The sequence below is a fragment of the Stylophora pistillata genome, chromosome 7 (genome assembly GCF_964205215.1).
Source record: "Stylophora pistillata chromosome 7, jaStyPist1.2, whole genome shotgun sequence".
Classification (NCBI taxonomy): domain Eukaryota; kingdom Metazoa; phylum Cnidaria; class Anthozoa; order Scleractinia; family Pocilloporidae; genus Stylophora; species Stylophora pistillata.
This window is the reverse complement of record NC_142525.1, coordinates 1,849,277-1,870,145: the sequence shown is the minus strand read 5'-3', so window position 1 is coordinate 1,870,145 and position 20,869 is coordinate 1,849,277. Positions and strand designations below refer to the sequence as shown.

At 40.5% G+C, this 20,869-nt stretch overlaps 1 protein-coding gene and 1 long non-coding RNA gene across 5 annotated transcripts; one reads left to right on the top strand and one right to left on the bottom strand.

The window, feature by feature from the left end:
* Nucleotides 1–1,958: 1,958 nt before the first annotated feature.
* On the top strand, nt 1,959–16,630 carry LOC148726099 (uncharacterized). Of its 4 annotated transcripts, XR_015989922.1 has the most exons (5): nt 1,959–2,271; nt 3,102–3,443; nt 6,279–6,343; nt 6,510–6,542; nt 16,121–16,630. It is a non-coding gene; the product is annotated as an uncharacterized LOC148726099 (long non-coding RNA). The 4 variants fall into 4 exon arrangements; XR_015989923.1 differs by lacking the exon at nt 16,121–16,630 and having other exon boundaries at nt 1,966–2,271; nt 6,510–7,162; XR_015989925.1 differs by lacking the exons at nt 6,279–6,343; nt 6,510–6,542; nt 16,121–16,630 and adding an exon at nt 5,687–5,842 and having other exon boundaries at nt 2,029–2,271.
* On the bottom strand, nt 6,479–10,973 carry LOC148726100 (uncharacterized). Its single transcript, XM_088728385.1, has one exon. The coding sequence runs from the start codon at nt 10,883–10,885 to the stop codon at nt 7,370–7,372; it is 3,516 nt and encodes a 1,171-aa protein (XP_088584511.1). The 5' UTR covers nt 10,886–10,973; the 3' UTR covers nt 6,479–7,369.
* Nucleotides 16,631–20,869: the final 4,239 nt, after the last annotated feature.

Below are 20,869 nucleotides of genomic sequence, written 5' to 3'. Positions count from 1 at the left end.
CACCCTGTGCACCCTGTGCACCCTGTGCACCCTGTGCACCCTGTGCACCCTGTGCACCCTGTGCACCCTGTGCACCCTGTGCACCCTGTGCACCCTGTGCACCCTGTGCACCCTGTGCACCCTGTGCACCCTGTGCACCCTGTGCACCCTGTGCACCCTGTGCACCCTGTGCACCCTGTGCACCCTGTGCACCCTGTGCACCCTGTGCACCCTGTGCACCCTGTGCACCCTGTGTACCCTGTGTACCCTGTGTACCCTGTGTACCCTGTGTACCCTGTGTACCCTGTGTACCCCGTGTACCCTGTCACAGGAACCAATTGCTCCAGGCTTTATTTACTCGATTCATATCATTAAAGATTGAAATGGTCTCATTTAGGGGTCCAAAACGGTTGGGCCACGCATACATTTCCCTCCTTTAGGATTTTATTTCAAAATTCCAGACGAGCATCCCAGTCCATTTTATATGGGATTTCCCCCCGGGCTAATAAAATCATAATAAGTTATTCATAATTCATTTGTACAAAACGTACAAAACGAGATTGTGTTCGGCCAGACAGCTTCCATTCATTCCAACTGATGTTTGCCAGGTTTCCTGTATATATGGTATACAGGCTACACTTGGCTATACATGAATATACTTGGGTATACATGAATATACAGGGTGTAGAGGGTACACAAGGTAGACAGGGTATACGAGGTATACAAGGATATACATGATATACATGGGTACAAAGTGTATACACGGGTAAACAGGGTACACAGGGTACACAGGGTACACCGGGTACACAGGGTACACAGGGTACACTGGGTACACACGGGTACACAGGGTACACAGGGTACACAGGGTACACAGGGTACACACGGGTACACAGGGTACACAGGGTACACACGGGTACACAGGGTACACAGGGTACACACGGGTACACAGGGTACACAGGGTACACAGGGTACACAGGGTACACAGGGTACACAGGGTACACAGGGGTACACAGGGTACACAGGGTACACAGGGTACACAGGGTACACAGGGTACACAGGGTACACACGGGTACACACGGGTACACAGGGTACACAGGGGTACACACGGGTACACAGGGTACACAGGGTACACAGGGTACACAGGGTACACAGGGTACACAGGGTACACAGGGTACACAGGGTACACAGGGTACACAGGGTACACAGGGTACACAGGGTACACAGGGTACACAGGGTACACAGGGTACACAGGGTACACAGGGTACACAGGGTACACAGGGTACACAGGGTACACAGGGTACACAGGGTACACAGGGTACACAGGGTACACAGGGTACACAGGGTACACAGGGTACACAGGGTACACAGGGTACACAGGGTACACAGGGTACACAGGGTACACAGGGTACACAGGGTACACAGGGTACACAGGGTACACAGGGTACACAGGGTACACAGGGTACACAGGGTACACAGGGTACACAGGGTACACAGGGTACACAGGGTACACAGGGTACACAGGGTACACAGGGTACACAGGGTACACAGGGTACACAGGGTACACAGGGTACACAGGGTACACAGGGTACACAGGGTACACAGGGTACACAGGGTACACAGGGTACACAGGGTACACAGGGTACACAGGGTACACAGGGTACACAGGGTACACAGGGTACACAGGGTACACAGGGTACACAGGGTACACAGGGTACACAGGGTACACAGGGTACACAGGGTACACAGGGTACACAGGGTACACAGGGTACACAGGGTACACAGGGTACACAGGGTACACAGGGTACACAGGGTACACAGGGTACACAGGGTACACAGGGTACACAGGGTACACAGGGTACACAGGGTACACAGGGTACACAGGGTACACAGGGTACACAGGGTACACAGGGTACACAGGGTACACAGGGTACACAGGGTACACAGGGTACACAGGGTACACAGGGTACACAGGGTACACAGGGTACACAGGGTACACAGGGAGAATGGGTAACAGGGAGTCTATAAGGAGACTGGGTAAGAGGGAGTCTATATGGAGACTGCCATGAATTACTTGCCGTGAATTCTCTCACCGGTACTCTGCGTTTGAACAATGAATTAATAGATTAACCTAAGATCCATGTTTTTACGATGACAAAAATAATGATGCGAACTCACTCTATGTGGAAATAATCGAAAAGAATCGAGCGTAATACAAATGCACGATTTATGTCTAAAAGTCGTCGAGGAAACGAAGACTTGGAAGCCGTGACTTCAGTTGAGTTCACGGCAAAGGTGAGAAATATCACAAGCCAATCAGAACTTTGAATGTGATTTAAAACGTGTTTTAAGAACATGCAGAGATTTGAAAGATATCACTACATTGAAAACATTATACTGCAGTCTTGTCAGACCCCTGCTCGAGTATTCATGTGAAACCTGGAATCCTCGTACACAACGCAATATCAATAAATTAGAGGCAATTCAGAGGAGGGCAACTAAGTTTATTCTTAACTCTGATGAGGATTATAATGTTAGATTAAAGAAATTAAAATTACATAGTTTATTTCATAGAAGATATATCAGGGATATTGTATTTTTATTCAATTTAATGAATGGGCATGATGATATGGATATTTCTGATAAGGTGCTTTTCTGTGAAGATCGTAGTGTAGATTATAACTTAAGGAAGAATGATTCTCTTGACCTAGTTAGCATGTACAGTAGAACAAATATTTTTTAATATAGCTTTTTTATCCGTGTTGTGAATTAATGAAACAGTCTTCCAAATAATATAAAGGATTCTGCTAGTATTTCTAGCCTTAAACACAAAGTTACTTCATTCATTGGTAATACTTAGAAATTTTAGATGTGATTCAATGTATTACTTAGATATCAAACTCTCTACCATGATAACTGTTTTTCAATATTATATCTCTCTGGGGAGCATCCCTCGTATGGTGTCTAGGATGCCTTTGGATGCTGCCTCTCCATCATCATCATTGTTTATTTATTCTGTTTATGTTTATGTCTATGTATTTATTTATGCATCTGTTTGGTAATTTAATTAAATCTAGATTTGCATAAACTGTAATAAATAAAAAATACCCTCATTATTATAACAGGTGGATACCACCATAGGAAGTATAAGAGATAACTAGATGGTGACAGTGTACCAGTACCCAAATCAACATAGTTTGACCGCAACAAGAGTTCAGCAACACGTTTCCACACAGCCATAGTCTTTCGCTTCCACAGAACTAGCAGTGGTGCCAAGAGAGTTAAGTGCCTTTCCTAACGAAGAAACATTTGTGCAAGAGAAGGAAGCGACTTTGTTGCGTTGGAATTCTTGCCTACAAATGGATGTGCACATTCCGAAGTGTTCCAATGTTTATGGTTATGTTTATCTTGTATGATTTTGGCACATCTGTGGACATGAGACATTTGGAATCCAAGAGGTCTTTGAGGTTAGAAAGCAAATCTATGATTGACAATTTGCATTTAACATAATTGACTGCTGCTTTACGTAAAAAAGTGCATGTTAATGTTAAGATTTACTAAAACTCATTTTAAATAATAAATTTCATGATAAACGTATACAGGTATATCTCTTGGTACATTCTGTGGGGGAACCAAAGTTTTAAACCTCTAAAATTACTCCTTGTCTTAAAACTTCCACTTTCAAGGTATTGAGAATTTCTTGGAATTATTTGAGATTCAGGGTTATGTACATTGCCTCAAATTAAATTCCCAGAAATTCCCAAAAAATTCCACCCAATCTTAACTTATAGGTAGTTTGTATAGCTGAGAATTCCTAGGAATTCCAAGTCCTTGCAAAACTTGAACCTTCCTTTCCCAGAAATTCCCAGTAATTCCAAGCTTTTCAAATCAGAGCTTATTTATATAGTTGAGAATTTTTGAGAATTTCAAGGAATTCCCAGAAAACTGGGAATTCAGTTCACAAGGGCGTTAGGGTTTATGGAGGTTTCGACAAATTGCAAGTTTGCACCCCTGTCAATATTAGGAGTTCACCACCTGGGCCCAGTTGTTCAAAGGCCGATTAGGGCTAACTCAGGGTTAGTTGTTAATCCCGGTTTCTATATTTCTCTGTTGAAAGGCTGTTTTGGGATAATTTTCCCAATTCTTTTTAGAGCATTCAATCATTAAATCATAGAAAAATGGAATTCAAGTGAATTTTCTTTTAAAGCTTTCAGATCTGAAATGAAATTTTACACTAACCCGGGTTTTCTTAACCGACCTTTGAACAACCCGGCCCTGGAGTAAAGCAAGTTGCCCACCCCCCTTTACCAGTTTTCCCCCAAAGTAGAGCATGGCCTTCTAGAGCCTTAGCCGACTTTGATGCTCTCTGAATCCCTGGATTGTTGCCTACAATTGTTGTCTCTTTCTTCTCTCCTTTGTTATTCTTCTGTCACTGTAAAAGTTTAGCAGTAGAAAATCTTGTTTCATTTGGTTGGATTTGTTTTGACAGACAAAAACTTTTTTTAAAGGTATAGGATTTTGGTTCTTGCTTCTGGTTTCCTGTTGCTTCCACTGTTTGCAAGCAGAATTTTGCCCCCCCCCCCCACCCTTAACCTTTTCTTTCTTGTCAAGTACATGAGGCCTTCTTTCTGTGCAGTTAACTACATTCAAAATCATGTAAATTAAAGATCTTTTTAATTATTTGAAAGCATGCGACATAAAGATCTTTTTAATTATTCTCCTCCTGATCTTTCACAGAAGACTGCAAATTAAAACAAACAACTTTCTTAAAAACTCTCAGCTTGGTTAAGTTCCAACAAGCTTGCATACAAAAAAGATTGTTATTTGTGTTGTTAATAACATACAACATTAATTACTGAATAAAACCCACTTCCCTTAAAATATGTATGCTACAGGGAGTTGAGTCTTGGGCCAGTTTTTTTTTTTTTTTCTTGTTTAATTAGGAACCAAGAAGACAAAGGTCTGGGTGACAATGCCAAACTGGATACTCTATGACATGCATCTCCCCGTGAGCATTTTCATTCTGAGACCAGACAAAAGAAATATTAGAGAAAGATGTTCTTTTTATCTCCTCATTATTGTGGAAAAAAGAAGGAAAAATGAGTCCTCATGAGTAGTCAAGAGGTAGAGCTTTGGATTCTGCAGCTCCATGCTCTATCACTAAGCCAACAATACATGTATAATTTTCCATTGTGTTGCACTTGCTCAAAAGTCAAATTAATCACAGCAAGCAACCAATGTAAAATAGAATTTTTTGGCAAATTAATAATTACGTAAAGTCAACTAAGTTAAAAACTGGGATTATGTGTATGTAAGGCAGCTTTGGGTCTACATGTTGACCAAGTGTCAGTTGATACCCTCATCAGCTGATACAAGAAGTTTATAACCCTGTTTTAGGTCAAAAGCTCTTGCTGATAATAAATCCAAGTTGTTGGTAATGTATCAGCCAAGTTTTAGCCGCATGTATCATATATTGTACATGGTGCGCCTTATGTGGCAAAATTTAAACTCATACTGGGCCATAGTATGCAGATTTACATTTCTGATGTGATATTGCATGAGGCAGATTATCCTTAATTTAACTTATTATCCATTTTCAACGTTTCTTTTACATGGAAATATAGCTCTATACCCAAGGTTGTGAAATTCTGGTTACTCACTGTTTCAAATTTTAAATTTGTTTATTTTGCAACTTCTATTTCAACTCTAGGCAAAGTTACCAGCTGCTGTCAAATATTTGTCTTTGCACGCCATCATTTTCTCAACTTTATTGGAAACTGATATGAGAAACCGAGGCAGGAAAATGAAATGGATAAATTTGTATTGTTTGCATCAAAAATCCAGATTAAAAGTGTTGAAAAATTGGGTGGGAGTCTGAAGTGTTTTGCTTTTCCTAAGCAGGAACAAGTACTTTGTGGAGTTTCCTTGCCTTCTCTTGCCATTCCTTTTACCTGTGGAATTCATGTCTGTTCTCTGATTTGTTTTAGTTCTTTTATCTAGTTAGGATTGTTTTTTTGCTCCCAAGTTCCATCCATGTCATAAACATTGCATCAGCAAAAGCTTTTAAAACATATGTCCTCCCATCTGGCCAATATTCTGAATGAGTGGCTAGGTTGGAATGTATTAAAGCGAATGCGTGACTGATATTTATTTCATGTCATTCACATTTAAAGCTTTCTTACATATTGGTTTGAGACGTGGTGAAGAATTTCTGTTTTATTATTGGGAGGGAAATCATTCTTACTAAGATATGGTGAGGGTTTTAATAAAGGTGCCGTAAATCCCCACTATTTTTTGTTTAGTTTGCCATCAAGTGTAGGTGATGTTGAAGACAGCTTTTTAAGGAGACTTGAGGCATACTTCTCAGGTAAATGTATTCTTTTTCTTGAAATTAGGAAGGCTACATCTTTCCCCCCCCCCCCCCGCCCCCATCACTCTTCCCCATTGCTTTCAAGTTGTCTCTAATCATAGGGGATAAAACGATCACTACACAAAGTTCACAATCATTTACAAAATTTATTCCACACTGATAGGTTTGGGAGTTCTGGCTCTATTAACAAGTACTGGTAAGTTGACATCTTAACTGCAAAGGCTGATTGTTCATCTAAGATTTTGCAGTACAATACTACTTATGGACAGTTCATTAGACCGGGCAAATAACAGGCCCTAGATATGTACAGAAGTTCGCTAAATATGTACAAAAGTTCGCTAGTATGTACATCAGTTGTAGAAACTTAAGCAAAATTGATATGATTTAAATCTCTCACTACCGAAATAACTTTTCTTTCAAGCACGCGACGAGTTTATTTACAATTGGCTAGGATTTCAATGGCAGGTGATATGAAATTACTTGAACCTGATCGCTTCAATCGAAAGGGAAAACAAACTATAAAACAAATGTGTTCTATCTATAATCTGTACTGAAAGTAACTCATCCGATCCGCTTTTAATCTCCAAAAGAACTTCGATAAACTTAACTGGAAACTATTCCTTGTGACAAGCGTAGGCGATCAAAACATACAGAAGCTTGCATTCAATTTAGGATCGAAACTAACCAATCATGGAACGATACAGTTTCCTAAGAGGTCCGAGATTTGCCGGCTCTCTTTGTGTTTTCACTTCAATATTATTGGTTCGCATAAAAAAAGATTGACATCCTTTCCTCTCAATAAACATGTTCATTGGTTCATTTTTCTTTATTTCGATCCGGTTCAAATAATCTGTCTGCCGTGAGCGCCTTTCAAACCTAGTTTGTTTTCATTCGCCTTTTAAGTTTATGGGTTGTAATTTGTCACTGAGCTGGTTACCTCACAGTTAACGTTGAATAGTAAGATTTTGAAAAGTAAGTAGTTCAGATAATTTGTTTACAGTTTACAATTGCAATTGCCGAGGCTTAAATATATAGCTTACACTCAGACTTACTCTTACTTCCTAAACTACGTGCATGTTGCTTACCTGCTACTGTGATGTTACTGTCTCTGAGGTCTAACGTGTGTAGCTGACAGTTGTTGCTTGTGATGGCGACAGCCAAGTGCTGTGCTCCTGTGTCTGTGATGTTATTGCCTCTGAGGTCTAACGTGTGTAGCTGACAGTTGCTGTTTGTAATGGCGTCAGCCAAGTGCTGTGCTCCTGTGTCTGTGATGTTATTGTCTCTGAGGTTTAACGTGCGTAGCGGACAGTTGTTGCTTGTGATGGCGTCAGCCAAGTGCTGTGCTCCTGTGTCTGTGATTTTATTGTCGTAGAGGATTAACGTGTGTAGCTGACAGTTGTTTGTAATGGCGTCAGCCAAGTGCTGTGCTCCTGTGTCTGTGATGTTATTGTATTCGAGGTTTAACGAGCGTAGCTGACAGTTGCTGTTTGTAATAGCGTCAGCCAAGTGCTGTGCTCCTGTGTCTGTGATGTTATTGTCTGTGAGGTTTAACGTGCGTAGCTGACAGTTGTTGCTTGTAATAGCGTAAGCCAAGTGCTGTGCTCCTGTGTCTGTGATGTTATTGTCTGTGAGGTCTAACGTGTGTAGCTGACAGTTGTTGCTTGTAATAGCGTAAGCCAAGTGCTGTGCTCCTGTGTCTGTGATGTTATTGTTTGGGAGGTTTAACGTGTGTAGCTGACAGTTGCTGCTTGTGATGGCGTCAGCTAAATACTTTGCTCCTTCATCTTTCAATTGATTTCCTTCGAGGTCTAACCAGCTCAGTTGAGATTTCCTACATTTTAACAATTTACAAACCTCTAAACAACCTAGAGGACCCAGGTTATTGGTTTCCAATTGTAGATGTGAAATTTGTTGAACATCCATAATTACATTTACTAACGAAGAACAATCAACAGCTGTGAGGTGACTTAAATAAAAATTTAAACCGTGAAAGTTAATTTGTTGTAGTTTTCTCTGAACTATCGATTGCATTCTATTACTTTCGTTAAAACATTTGAACAATGTCATTGCTAAATACCGTTTTCCTGCAGTCGGCCACATGGTTACTTCCCTTTGGGTTTCACTCTCTGACAACAGTTCATAGTCGCCAACAGTTTTCTTTCCAGTTTCCACAGGAAGAAGGTCTGTGATAATTTCGCTCGGTAGGTTTTCTTTATCGTTCATTAGTCCTGCTAGGAACTGGAAAACCAGTTGCCATTTTCCATCCATGATGTTTTGGGAAACAAATTCCGTCAGTTCACTTTCCGTCATTGTATTAACTAGGTGCCTCGCAGCGAAAAACTCTTGCATTGTTAAGTGAATGAAGCAGAATTGTGGTTTGTATTCAAACGCTTCAGTTTGACGGTCGGGTAAGCGATGGAAGAGAGCGCTGTCCTCCATTCCACGTACTTCCTTTCCTTCAAGGATCAGCTTCCCTTCTTTAATTCCCTCAAACGCCACTCTTCCTAGTGTCTCGAATTTGCCTTCCAATTCAGTTGGCAGCTTATTTGAAAGAAAGTGTTCACGAGTTAAACGTTCATCGCGAAATTCTTTTGTGTGTTTGAAATAAAACACTTTCACTCCAATCTTGTAAATCGTTGTTAATTTGGAAGGGAGGGTAACGCTGGCGGAACTTTCGAACTGCAATATCTGTGACAGACTTGAGCAAATGATGAAGCTGTTCACAGGGATATAACAGAGCGAAAGTAAGTTCATGTTGCTGCTGATGTGTCGCCATAGTGTTTCGCCTGCTTGTTGGTCATCTCCAGCGAATTTGTAAACGTATTCTTTAATTTGCTCGGTTGAAAACCCCAGAATTTCTAAGGTTTTGTCAAACTTAAGATGTACGATGCCTTTCAAAGCTGTAGGTCTCGTAGTCGTCACAACCGAGGCATCTTCGAGGAGTTTCCCGGTCACAAGCAACTGATAAAGCATTTCGAGCGGCATCTTTTCTTCGATGCTGGGAAAGGGAGGCTTCAGGACGGCCATGTTCGCGCCATGTTTAAATTCGTCAAATCCATCGAAAAGTATCAGGACACTCTCAGGATGCTGCAGGATGTGCCTCCAGACTTCATCGTCCAGTTGATTTGAGGGAGAATGTTCTGACCTTATCAGTAGTTCCCTGAGGTTAAGGTCGTTTGCTGAGTCGAAGCTCCTGAATTTCACCAAGAACGCAGCATCAAAATGGATTTTGGCACTGGATGTTGCGTTGAATACTTTATCAGATGCCCAGTCTCTAAGAATTTTGGCACAACATAATGTCTTGCCGATTCCAGGACGACCGACAATCAAGACTTTCTTATTTTCATCATTTAGGAGGTCTTTCAGGCTTTCCAGTTGTGATTCTTCGTTGCGCGACTTTGGATAAACTCTGAGTTGTTCTTGTCTGTCTGTAGTAAAGTGGTAGACAGCCCTGCCGGGAATGACCACCAGGTTTGTGTAAATCTGATCCAGAGTCAAATCTTTGGTAGCTGTTTCTTCCCCTGGAGGACCTGAAAACGGTGATCGGAGTTCGGCGGGAAAACGGGTGTCTTTTTTAATCTTTTTCTTTGTTTTCGTGATGAATGTCTGAAGCTGTTCAGAGTTCTCATTTCCGCTCCCTCCATCTGGCTGTTGTATTTCTCGATGCGACTCCATTTGGACTCGATGTTCACGCTCTCTTACCGGAAGTGGAATAAGTTCATGTTCTCTTCTTCCTTCTTGCCTTTGAGGTTCCTGAAGCGACTTGTCATCGGTGGGATTTAGATGGGTTTTTAGAAACTCTGAGTCTTGCATGAATCTCCTTTCTCTCCATGCTCGTAACAAAATGTAGACGGTTTCAATCAGAATGCCAGCGACAAAAGTTCCATTCACCATAAGGACAGCGTACATCCAGAAGGTTTTCCTCTCCGCCCGTCGATTGTAACATTCGTGAGTATTGTTTGGGGTGGCGTTAGATGAATTCCTTGGCTGATTGGTTTCATAGTTAAAATAACAGTCAAACTTTGAGGAAAACTGTAAAGAATAAAGCCACTGAGTTTGAAGGACTATGAAGAGAATTCCTAAGACAAGTCTTGTGGATAGTTGACAACAATAAGCAATGAAAAGTTTGTGTCCGCGGTTTCTTTCTGGCTCTCTTGAGTTCCCTTGGTCGTGCGACAGTCCGCTCTCGGGATCTCCGTTACGGTTACTTGAGGACAAATGATCGACTGTATGTCTCACTGATTGGGAGTACATAGCACATACGATTCCAATAAGGCCGAAATTGATGATTATGAAGCCATATATAGGAACGCCGTGATTCTTGTACTGTTTCTCGTACTTCTCGAAACATTTTCCAAGGACGAGGTCGGTGTATTCGCTCCTCGCTCCACCACAGCGGAAGTCAAATCTTTCTTCACTGTTCTCCACTTCAGCAAAAATGCCAAAGAAGACTGCGCTGATCATAAACCAAATTAAAACTGCGGCATAGCTAATTTTGTTGAAGGTTTTTGGCGCAATTAGTTCTTTGAGATGATCCATCGTTTCAATGCTGTTGCATTCACGCTGTTTCGATGAAATGAAAAACGCTTTATAAATTGGCGTGTGGACTCCGGTTACGCATTGTTTCAGATTTTTAGTTTATTTATGGAAAAACTGCAATTTGAACTCCTGGCAAACTTACGGCTCTCGATGATTTGTTCTCGCACGCTATCATTTTCTCGACTACATGGGAAACCGAAGCAGGAAAATGAAAGGCTTGGGTCAAATTTTTCCTTATTTGAAATACGTCAGATTTATTTGAAATTTCTTTGAAAGAGGCGCCATAGAAACGTTTTCAGGTGTGAGGAGAAATCGTAAGTTGATATTATTGTAAGGGCTTTTTACTGAGTATGAAAACCTCCCAATGACTTGATTGCGGTCCTCGACTTCCATTTCCCCACAGAGTTTGCAAAATCACATGTTTTCTCTGTTTCATCTGTTTATCTGCAAATTGTGACTCATCAGTAACTGAGAAAGCGGATATTCTCGTAGGAAAGTGAAACCATGCATTTTTTACTAACACTAAGAATTTGCATAACTGCAGAGCACCCTTGTATTCTCCAAATAACAATAACCACTATTATATACCCGCTCTTTCTTGTTAATTTTAAAAGAATGCTTACTCCTCTGAAATAGAACTGAAAACTTTCGTCCCCGCTTCAAGACGGTCTCAATGTGGTCATTTGTCAACCGTCAAAACATACACGATTTTTACCACCAGCCTTTCCGCAATCCTATAGTTCTGAAAAAGGGTTTTTAAGCTACCACGAAAAGCGTTGTCCGACAAACAGACACTTGAATATATATAGATATCTTATTAAACGTTTTGTTGTGTCGTATCGCTGAGTATTTTACGAGTTGTGCAGTATTTGGAAAATATACGGCGGACACTCTCGTAGGAAAGTAAAGCCATGCATTTCTCACCGAAAACTAGGAGGCCAAACACTATTGTGCCGTATTTTGAAAAATACGGCACAACTCGTAAAATACTCAGCGATACAACACAACAGAACGTCTAATATGAGATTTATTATCCAACATGGCAAATTATTATTTCAGTGCGGGCGAATGTCTTACTGGTTCTCTCTCTGGAGTACAACAACCGCGAGATATTTGTACTTCTTTTGGGCGTTGTTTTTACTCTGCGAAGCACATTTGGATAATAAATTAAATATGTTATTAAACCTTTTGTTGTGTAGTATCGCGGAGTATTTTTCGAGTTCTGCCGAAGATTGGTTAGAGCGCTGGACTGTTGTGCGGGAGGTCGAGGTCGAGCGCTCGAGCCCCGGCCGGATCGACACTCAAGGTCTTAAAATAACTGAGGACAATGCGCTACTTTTCTATAATATCAAGAAATGGATAGACATTCTAGCCTTCTTGGATAAGGACGAATAAACCGTAGGTCCCGTTTCCTGCATCTATGAATTAGTTAATTTTGTTAGGCAGGGGACATTGAAGAACCCACTCACGAGATTACTGTGATGTGGTGTGGCCTGTTTATTGGGAATTGGGGGGAGGGGGCATCTAGATCTTAAAAATAAGTTTCCTTCGATTGTTTGTAATCTGCTGATGCAGTCCGGCCAAAGTCCCTCGAAAAGTGTTGTGGTGCGCATTTGATAATATCCATACGTTAATTTGCGCAATATAAATATCAAATTAGTATTATTGTTATTATTATTATGATCGCAGAGAAATCAACTGAATGCTACATTCTAATCAGGCAGCACAGGGCGAAAGTCGGAACATGTGAGCTATGGAGTAAAAAATAAATGTACATTAACTAATCCCAAAAAGCTTTTCCGTTGTGTGTACGGTCCTCCTTCTAACAGGAATTCAAACTGCCACCTTGAAAGTCCGGGCAATATTCAGCGTGCCCGAGAGCACTGCCCTCTGCATCTTTCGCAGTACGTCTGTGCTTCTGCCTCCCACCAGCTCGCGCATCATGACATCCAGCTCCCGTGACCACCCCCCCGAGGGCATCCATAATGATGTTACATTGCTTCACCTCGTAGCCTGGGAACTGCTGCCTTAGTTCCCAGCGAAGGGGTCCGTACTTAAGTGTCCGTACTTTTATTATTATTATTATTATTATTATTATTATAACTATAATTATAGTTATAATTAGAATTATATTGACGAGCTCGTAGGTCGAGTCAAAATATAAATAGCGAGTAAAAATACTCAGGGATACTACACAACAAAATGTTTAATGAGAGATTTTTTTATCAAACACGCCAAATTTTTTTTTAGTGAGGGTCAATTTCGCGGATATTTATTTTTGGGAAATGCGTGACATATATGGCGGAACAGAATTGACGCGGTATTTTCTTCAATAAATGATGAAACTTGTCGTCGAACTGCTTTTCTTCGTTCGAATCATCTAAAAAACTTGGATTAATATTCGCCAGCCATTCCGAATCTTCGTCATCTGGAAAATATTTTAAATCGTTCGCCATTTTTTTTTCGTAACTTCAATCCAATTCGTCGCTTGCCCGATGCGAGGAAACCTGTCCAACCGGTTCTCTCCTTTTGGGCGTAACTTATATACTCTACGAAGCACCGTTGGATAGTAAAGTAAAAGAAAAGTCGAAATCGGACTTAACTCAGATATTTTTCGGAGTTGTTGTATCTTTATCGACGGATAAAGTTAATGTACTCATCTTTGGGGAATTTGCTGAAAACAATCTAATTATTCCAGAAACATTTTCATGTTGCGTTTTCAAAAACAAATGGTGAGGTCGGCAGTAATACATTTTCACAACAGGGTTCCAGGTAGCAGCAATTCGTTCAATTGTTAAAAAATTCTGGGTTTGTGCATCAAAGTTAAATAAAGGCTACATCAAGGAGGCACGCGAGGAATACGCGAAACTGCAGTGTGTTTGTTCAGTATATACATCAGGAATTGTAAACTCCGAGTAACAGACCCTACATCAGTGGAGTTTCTTTGTGAAGAGATCAACGAAGTAGTGTTAAAAAGTATAACGGAAAACAAAGAACAAACATGATATGTTCTAATTTTGCTTTCTTTCTGTGGATTCTTAGAAAAAACGAAAAACTTGAAAACGTAATGTACAATTGGCTGTGAGTCAGAAATCACAAATGGGGAGAACTCAAATGTGTATCGAGTGCGAATGTCGAACTAAGAAGATAAAATAATAAGCACCGAAAGACACCGGAGAACATCAAGGCAAGACAGGAAGTGTAGCTAATGGCTTCACCTCAATAACTGTTACTTTGAAGGACAACCACCGACCCAAATTTTACGTATATCGAGGAATTATGTATTTCATTTCGTCTTCTAATATGAAGTAACAATATGGTCAAGCATTGATTAACTTCTCAGTATTTTTTACACGTGCGGTGAAACTAAAAGGAGAAAATTACAATGTACAGGATAAGGAAAAGCGCCAAGAATAATAACAAAATGAAGCGAAAGTAAAACAAAACGGAATAAAATAGACTGCAATCTACATCTGATCTTGTCTTAAAGGCGTAAAGAAACTCCAACGTTGCGTAACTCGAACAGACAAAACGTTAATAAACTACTCCGATGTGACCCCTTCGATCCCCTAACTTCAACTCCATAATAATAAGGAGGGCGTTCTCTCCCAAGGCTATCATTGTAAACCGGTTCAAACAGGAACGCCTAGCTACGTAAGCGATTTAATCTGTGAACAATATCACACGAAAAACTTAGGGGTAAACTTGATAATGAAACAAAACAGAACTCAAGCTGCTTTCAATCAGACCGACGGTAATTACGTAACCAAAGTCCCTTTTTTCAATGTTCATTACACTGTCACTGAAACATTACGTCTAGAATTCGATACTTCCCATGAGTAATGTAATATTTTGAAAATGTTGTTCGGTTTAGTTAATTTCTTCGCTGGTAACCTCTATTTACTAGAGAGACTCAATTCTCTTTAATACATTGGTATTCTAGGAAAATAACTTCTCTTTGTTAAAGGATTTTAAGACAGCTGACCATTTTCTCGGAGTAATTTGTTGGTAAAAAAAAGAATTAAGCGCGGACAGCTTACGACTTTAAATCGAAACTAAATGACTTCTTCACTCGTCATCTGATCTTTACTGTCACTGAAACAGTATGTGTATGCTCCGAACGCAAACATGGCGTCCAATTTGAGTTGCCATTGTTCTGGACTCACTGACCTCTTTGCGTGGAAACACAATAGGATTATTACGTGTGTGAGATGGACTACTTGGAGGGAGTTAACAGCTATTATATTTGCTCTTGAGTCATTTTTACCCGTTCTTAAAGGCGCTTACATCAAATGGTTTTCTGGCAGTCAAAATGCTTTTAGATTTATCCAAGTTGGAAGCATGAGGAAAGATCTACACGTTGTCGCCCTTAAGATTTTTCAGTTTTGCGTCGATAATGAAATCGAATTGGAAGTACAATGGATTCCCCGAACTAAGCTTGATAGGGCGGACTTCATTAGTCGTATTATTGATGTAGATGATTGGCAAATCGCAACTTCCTGTTTTGAATTCCTGGATTATACTTGGGGCGACATACAGTGGACTGTTTTGCCAATTTCTCTTATAAGAAAATCAACAAGTCTTTTTCAAGATTTTGGAATCCAGGTTATAGCGGAGTTGATTTCTTCGTTCAGAATCTGACAGGGGGAAATTTCCTCGTTGTGCCCCCAGTAAATCTATTCCATAGAACTATTCACTATTTGTATATATTCAAGGCTGTGGCTACTTAAGTCGTACCATTCTGGCCTTCGTCGTATTTTTGGCCTATCACTGCTAGAAAATTTTTTAGTTTTGTGATAGATTATAAGTTGTTCAGCGGAAGGACTCTTCTGAAGCATGTTCGGAACACCAATTCGTTGTTAGGCTCTAAGAGATTTTTTGGACAAATGTTAGCGGTCCGTATGAAGTTTTGATTGCTTGACCACCGGGTCTCTGTAACTCTTAGGATGATCAGTAATGATTAAGTTGAGATTTGTTTGGTAGGTATAAGGACGCTTGTCGGATTATACATCGAAAAGAGGGCGCTGGCCTCGGATTAGGAGGGCACTTTATCGTCTCCAGCTTATATTCTGAGGTAGTTTATGTGGTAGTAGAACGCTCGTGCATACGATAGAAAGGTGGCGCATGCCTGTTTTCGGAGACCGGTTGTTGCTTTGAATCTTGTATTTTAGTGTGCGACGTTTCTTTTAAATGTTTTCCGTCCTCTTTTGTCTTGTCTTCTTTTGTTTTCATCAGATGTTTACCACTCAAGGTTATTGGGACAACATCCCCGACCACGTGAAACCAAACACCAAAGATCTTCTGTCCTTTTTAATGAACTTTAAGGCGGATTCCACAGTTAAAAGATACAAAATAAATCGTAAAGTTCTCAAGATGGTGTAATTTCTCCGGTATTCAGCCGTCGCCTCCTTTCTCGGTTTCGGTTCCAATTTCTTACCTTCACGAGGTATACGTTAGATCCAAGTCTTATGCAACACTATCGTTGACACATACAGCCCTTAAATGATTTCATTCCTTTATTCCTGGCATCATTAGCAATCCTTTGGATGCAGCAATTTGCCATAATTTATTAGAAGCAGCTAAACGCACCAAACCAGCTGTTTCTAAGAAGGAACCCATCTCTGCCGATATTATCAAGAAAATCATTGATAAGTATGCTCCTTCAGGTAACCTCAAGGACTTGCGTTTAGCTTGCATGTGCTCGTTAGGTTTCGCGGGGTTTCTGCGCCGTGATCATCCTCGGAGACCCAGGGGCTGAGTCGATTTCAAGTTAGGGCATGAAGAGCCCCTGGGGACATTGTCTTACAAGACTAGTTCCAAACGGTCGCACTCGTTCTGCCATCTGATTGGTGCCAGAAAAGCTTTGTGTTTTTCTGCCCAATCAGAGTGAAGTGTGCTTTAGAGTCCTTTCGTGTCTTTTAACATATACTAGTAGCTCAGTTGCTCACTTTGTTTGTTTGGACCTTGCGACGGAGATTTACTTGAGGTGAAAAGTTTCAGTCTCAGCGCACAATGTAAGAGAAATCCATCATGTCCGCGAAAATCTTACCGGAAATTGTACTGAATACTTTCGCAGGTATCACTAGAGAACGCGTTTTAAAGTTTGCGAGGTTTGTACACAACACGATGGTTGCAGTCATTGATATGTCGCTTTAAACGTTAAAGGAGATTCAAGCTTAAATCTTTCTAGATTTTTTGCATAATTTGCTGTGACTGAAACTTTGCCAATCCCATGAAGTTATTTCGTCGCACGGACCACGCAGGTATGTCGAGCAACTGGTTCTTGCGCAACTTTCCGTGCGTGCCAAAATCTGTCATCTTCGCTTGAAAAAAAAGAAAAGCTGAGCGTGGAAACTTTTGCTTATTAGATGTGGATAGATGATTCTGTTCTACTAAGCTGACATTTGCAATAAAGTAAACCCACCCTTTCCATCCAAAATTTCTTGGTCTTTGGTTTTGTTTTTCCCACTGAAAACAGCATCGGATCGATTCCCAATGATCAAAGGTTTTTAATTTGGTCTTAAACAATCGACATAAGAGGTGAAATGACAATGACCAAGGGACAAGAAGAGAATCCGTGGCCTTCCTGGCTCAAGAATTTCAACACTCTAGGCAGCAGTTGAAAGATTAAACTCTTTCCTTCGGTAACTGCTTGAAAACATCTCTCCTTCCCGCGATGTTCTCGTTAATAAGTTTTTGTTCAGATTTTAATTAGCTAACCGGAAACACAGCTAAGCTTTCTCTTAGCACTTACTGGAGGTCGTCCACGAACTCAACGTTCTCTGCAACCTTGGCCGTATTGTCTTTACTACTAAGATTAGATTTTGGCGCGCACAGAAAACAGAAAGCTACGTAGGCGAATGCGCCAGTTGCTCGACAATCTGATCGACTTCTCTTACATTGTGTGCTGAGACTGAAACTTTTCAGCTCAAGTAAATCTCCGTCGCAAGGTCCAGACAAACATAGCGAGCAACTGAGCTACTAGTATATGTCCGTGTTAAAACACACGAAAGGACTCTAAAGCACACTTCACTCTGATTGGGCAGAAAAACACAAAGCTTTTCTGGCACCAATCAGATGGCAGAACGAGTGCGACCGTTTGGAACTAGTCTTGTAAGACAATGTCCCCAGGGGCTCTTCATGCCCTAACTTGAAATCGACTCAGCCCCTGGGTCTCCGAGGATGCGCCGTGATGAATTTAGCAATATTTTGATTGGCCATCTGGAATTTTTGCCTAATCATTTGTGTGTGTTTGTTCCCCGTGCCAAAAGTACGCGTACAGAGAATGGAATAAGGTTTATAGTGAGAAATTGTTTAGTAGATATTGTCCTGTTGCCCTCCTAGAAAGAAACATTCTGATGGCTGAGGTAGATCTCAACAGCAATTTGCCACTGTTTAGACCTTTAAGATTGTTCAAATCTTCCGCTACTTACAGGTTATATGGAAGCAAGCTCTCGTATACGAGATGTAGGGAAGTATTTAAGAATTGTCTTGAGGATCTTGGCTTGGATTACAAGTTGTATGGCCTGCATAGCTTAAGATCGGGAGGGGCTACATCTGTTGTTAGCAACAGCACCAACTTGTCGGAACGTTTACTTCAATTACATGGTCGCTGGATATCGGACTGTGCTAAAGACATGTATGTCCTTGAAGACGTAATTAAGCGTCTAGAAATAACTGATAACTTGGGATTGTAGCAGTTAGGGTACCTTAATTGTAATATTCTTTCGTCAATTGTATGAATAAATGTGAGCTTGGATTGCCTGAGCATCCAACCATCATTCCTTTGGTGTTGTATTTCTATAGTATTTAAAGAGAAATTAATTTACGTGCGTCTGAGCGCAGCGAATTAGAGCGTAAGTACAAACTTTGGCGCCAAAGACAACATGGCGGACGAAGAGCAACTTTGGCTCTTATTAATCATTATTTTGCGCAGGCACACACAGTACAGGAATAATACCGTTCGAAAAAGAAAGAAATTTTGTGTTCGTGATATCTATCGACGTCGAGCAGCTTAGGAAGGGTACGCTAACCTCGTCAGCGAACTACGACTTGGTGATCGTGAATTGTACTTTCGGTGACTTTCGGTAGGTTTCGAGTATTTTAACTTTTGATTTCGTATTTTTTCAGTCAAGCTCAAACGTTTAAATTTGTTACGGCTATTTGTGCATTTTGGAAAGATGGAATCGAGCATTGTGATTGGTTTATTCTTCTGCTTCCGCTTCCGACTCCGACAATGCAGTTTTCACTAGATCGTAAGTGATGGAGTCATAGGCAGAATCGGTGTTCTGCTTCCGACTCCGTCGGTTTGATTTCCACTAGATCGTATCGCTCCACGCTTCTGATTACGACTCCGACTACGATTCCATCGCAAGTGAAAACCAGCCTTTAAACCCCGTTTGTTACCTGCTATTGAACCGTTTGTTCGAGATAAACGAGAAGAACAAAAAAAATTAATATCTGATACCTGTCAATTTTCTTCCAAGGCAAAATAAAATAGAGCCCTCGCTATAAGTGCAAAAGTTTTGGAAAAATTCAGAAACAGAAAGGAAAGTGACAAAACTTCCATTTTTTCCGTAGTCGTTCGCGTTAAAATGCTACCTAAGGCCTCTATCAAAATAGCAAAATACGATGTGAACAATGCCATTATTAATTTTTTACTACGGGTTCTCAGTAGTAGATATATGGGGATTCTGGGACAATAGGTATCCACAGTTCGAAAAATTAGAAGGAAATGTATGGGAAAATGTAGGTACAAAGGTTACACTTGAGGAGGAGTATCTACAATCACGTGCAATGATATACTAGGACAATAGATAGAGTATCCACAATCACGGAAAAAGTAGGGTAAGGTAATGTGTAGGTTTACGCGTGTTCAAACCCTAACAAACATTTCAAACAATGAGAACAATAAAATTCAAGATGGAGAAGGGATTAAGTCGACACACATATATGACAACATGATAGAGTACGCAGATTGTGAGTATCCACAATTTGAAAATTAGAGGGAAATGTATAAGGGGAATGTAGTTATAAAGTTCATAATTGAGGAGTATCCACAATCACGCACAATGATATACTAGGACAATAGATAGAGTATCCACAAAAGTAGTCTATGGCGCCTTACCGCTGAATCCCGCAGAGCCTGGATCCGAGTGACTCAACCGAGAGATAATGTTTTCATATGATGTAGGTGTAAGAGGGGTTTTAAGGGGTTGGATGATAATGTATTGATAGGGTGTAGGTGTAGGGGAGCGTGTTTTTTAGGGTAAATGATTCAGGTGTACGAGAGATTTTTTTAGGGGGAGGGTTGGAGTTTAAAAAATAACGGAAACAATGAAATCCAAGATGGCGTCGGAAACAAAGGAAACAATGAAATCCAAGATGGTGGAGGGATTAAACCGCAGATAAAATGAGTTAATTTTTCAAATCAAAACATGTATTATTATCTCACACGCTTGCATATAGACTTTTACAAGAAAAAATTAATTTTTACGATGATTTAATATATGTTTTTGTGTAATTATAAATGGATGTCATAATTTGTTTCCTGTATTCTTGAAATGCGTCATCATGTTTAAATGCTTCATTGGCTGCAGTCTCTTTGGAATCTCTAATGTTGTGATTGAAATGACGAGGAGTCATAGTTGCTCTAGCATGTCACATCATTCTTCTCAAAGACTCCTTATCGGTAAAAGAAATTTTTTTTAACTGCGATACTTTCTAGTTCGATGACGACTACGTTTGATTTGTTTGCCATGTAATGTCTAAACTATCGACAGCATTCATGGTCACCCTTGATTAGTTTTTTGAATAATATTCCAACATGGTATCGCTCGGGTAAAACACACAGACGCAGCCAGAGGCTGCGTTTTTTCCGGAGGCACGCGCGAAGAGGTACCCTGGCTCCAGAGGTTTCTCTTTTTTCTCTCCTTTTTCTCCCTGTTTACAATCCTTTCTCGCGGCTCCGAGAAAAAGAGACGC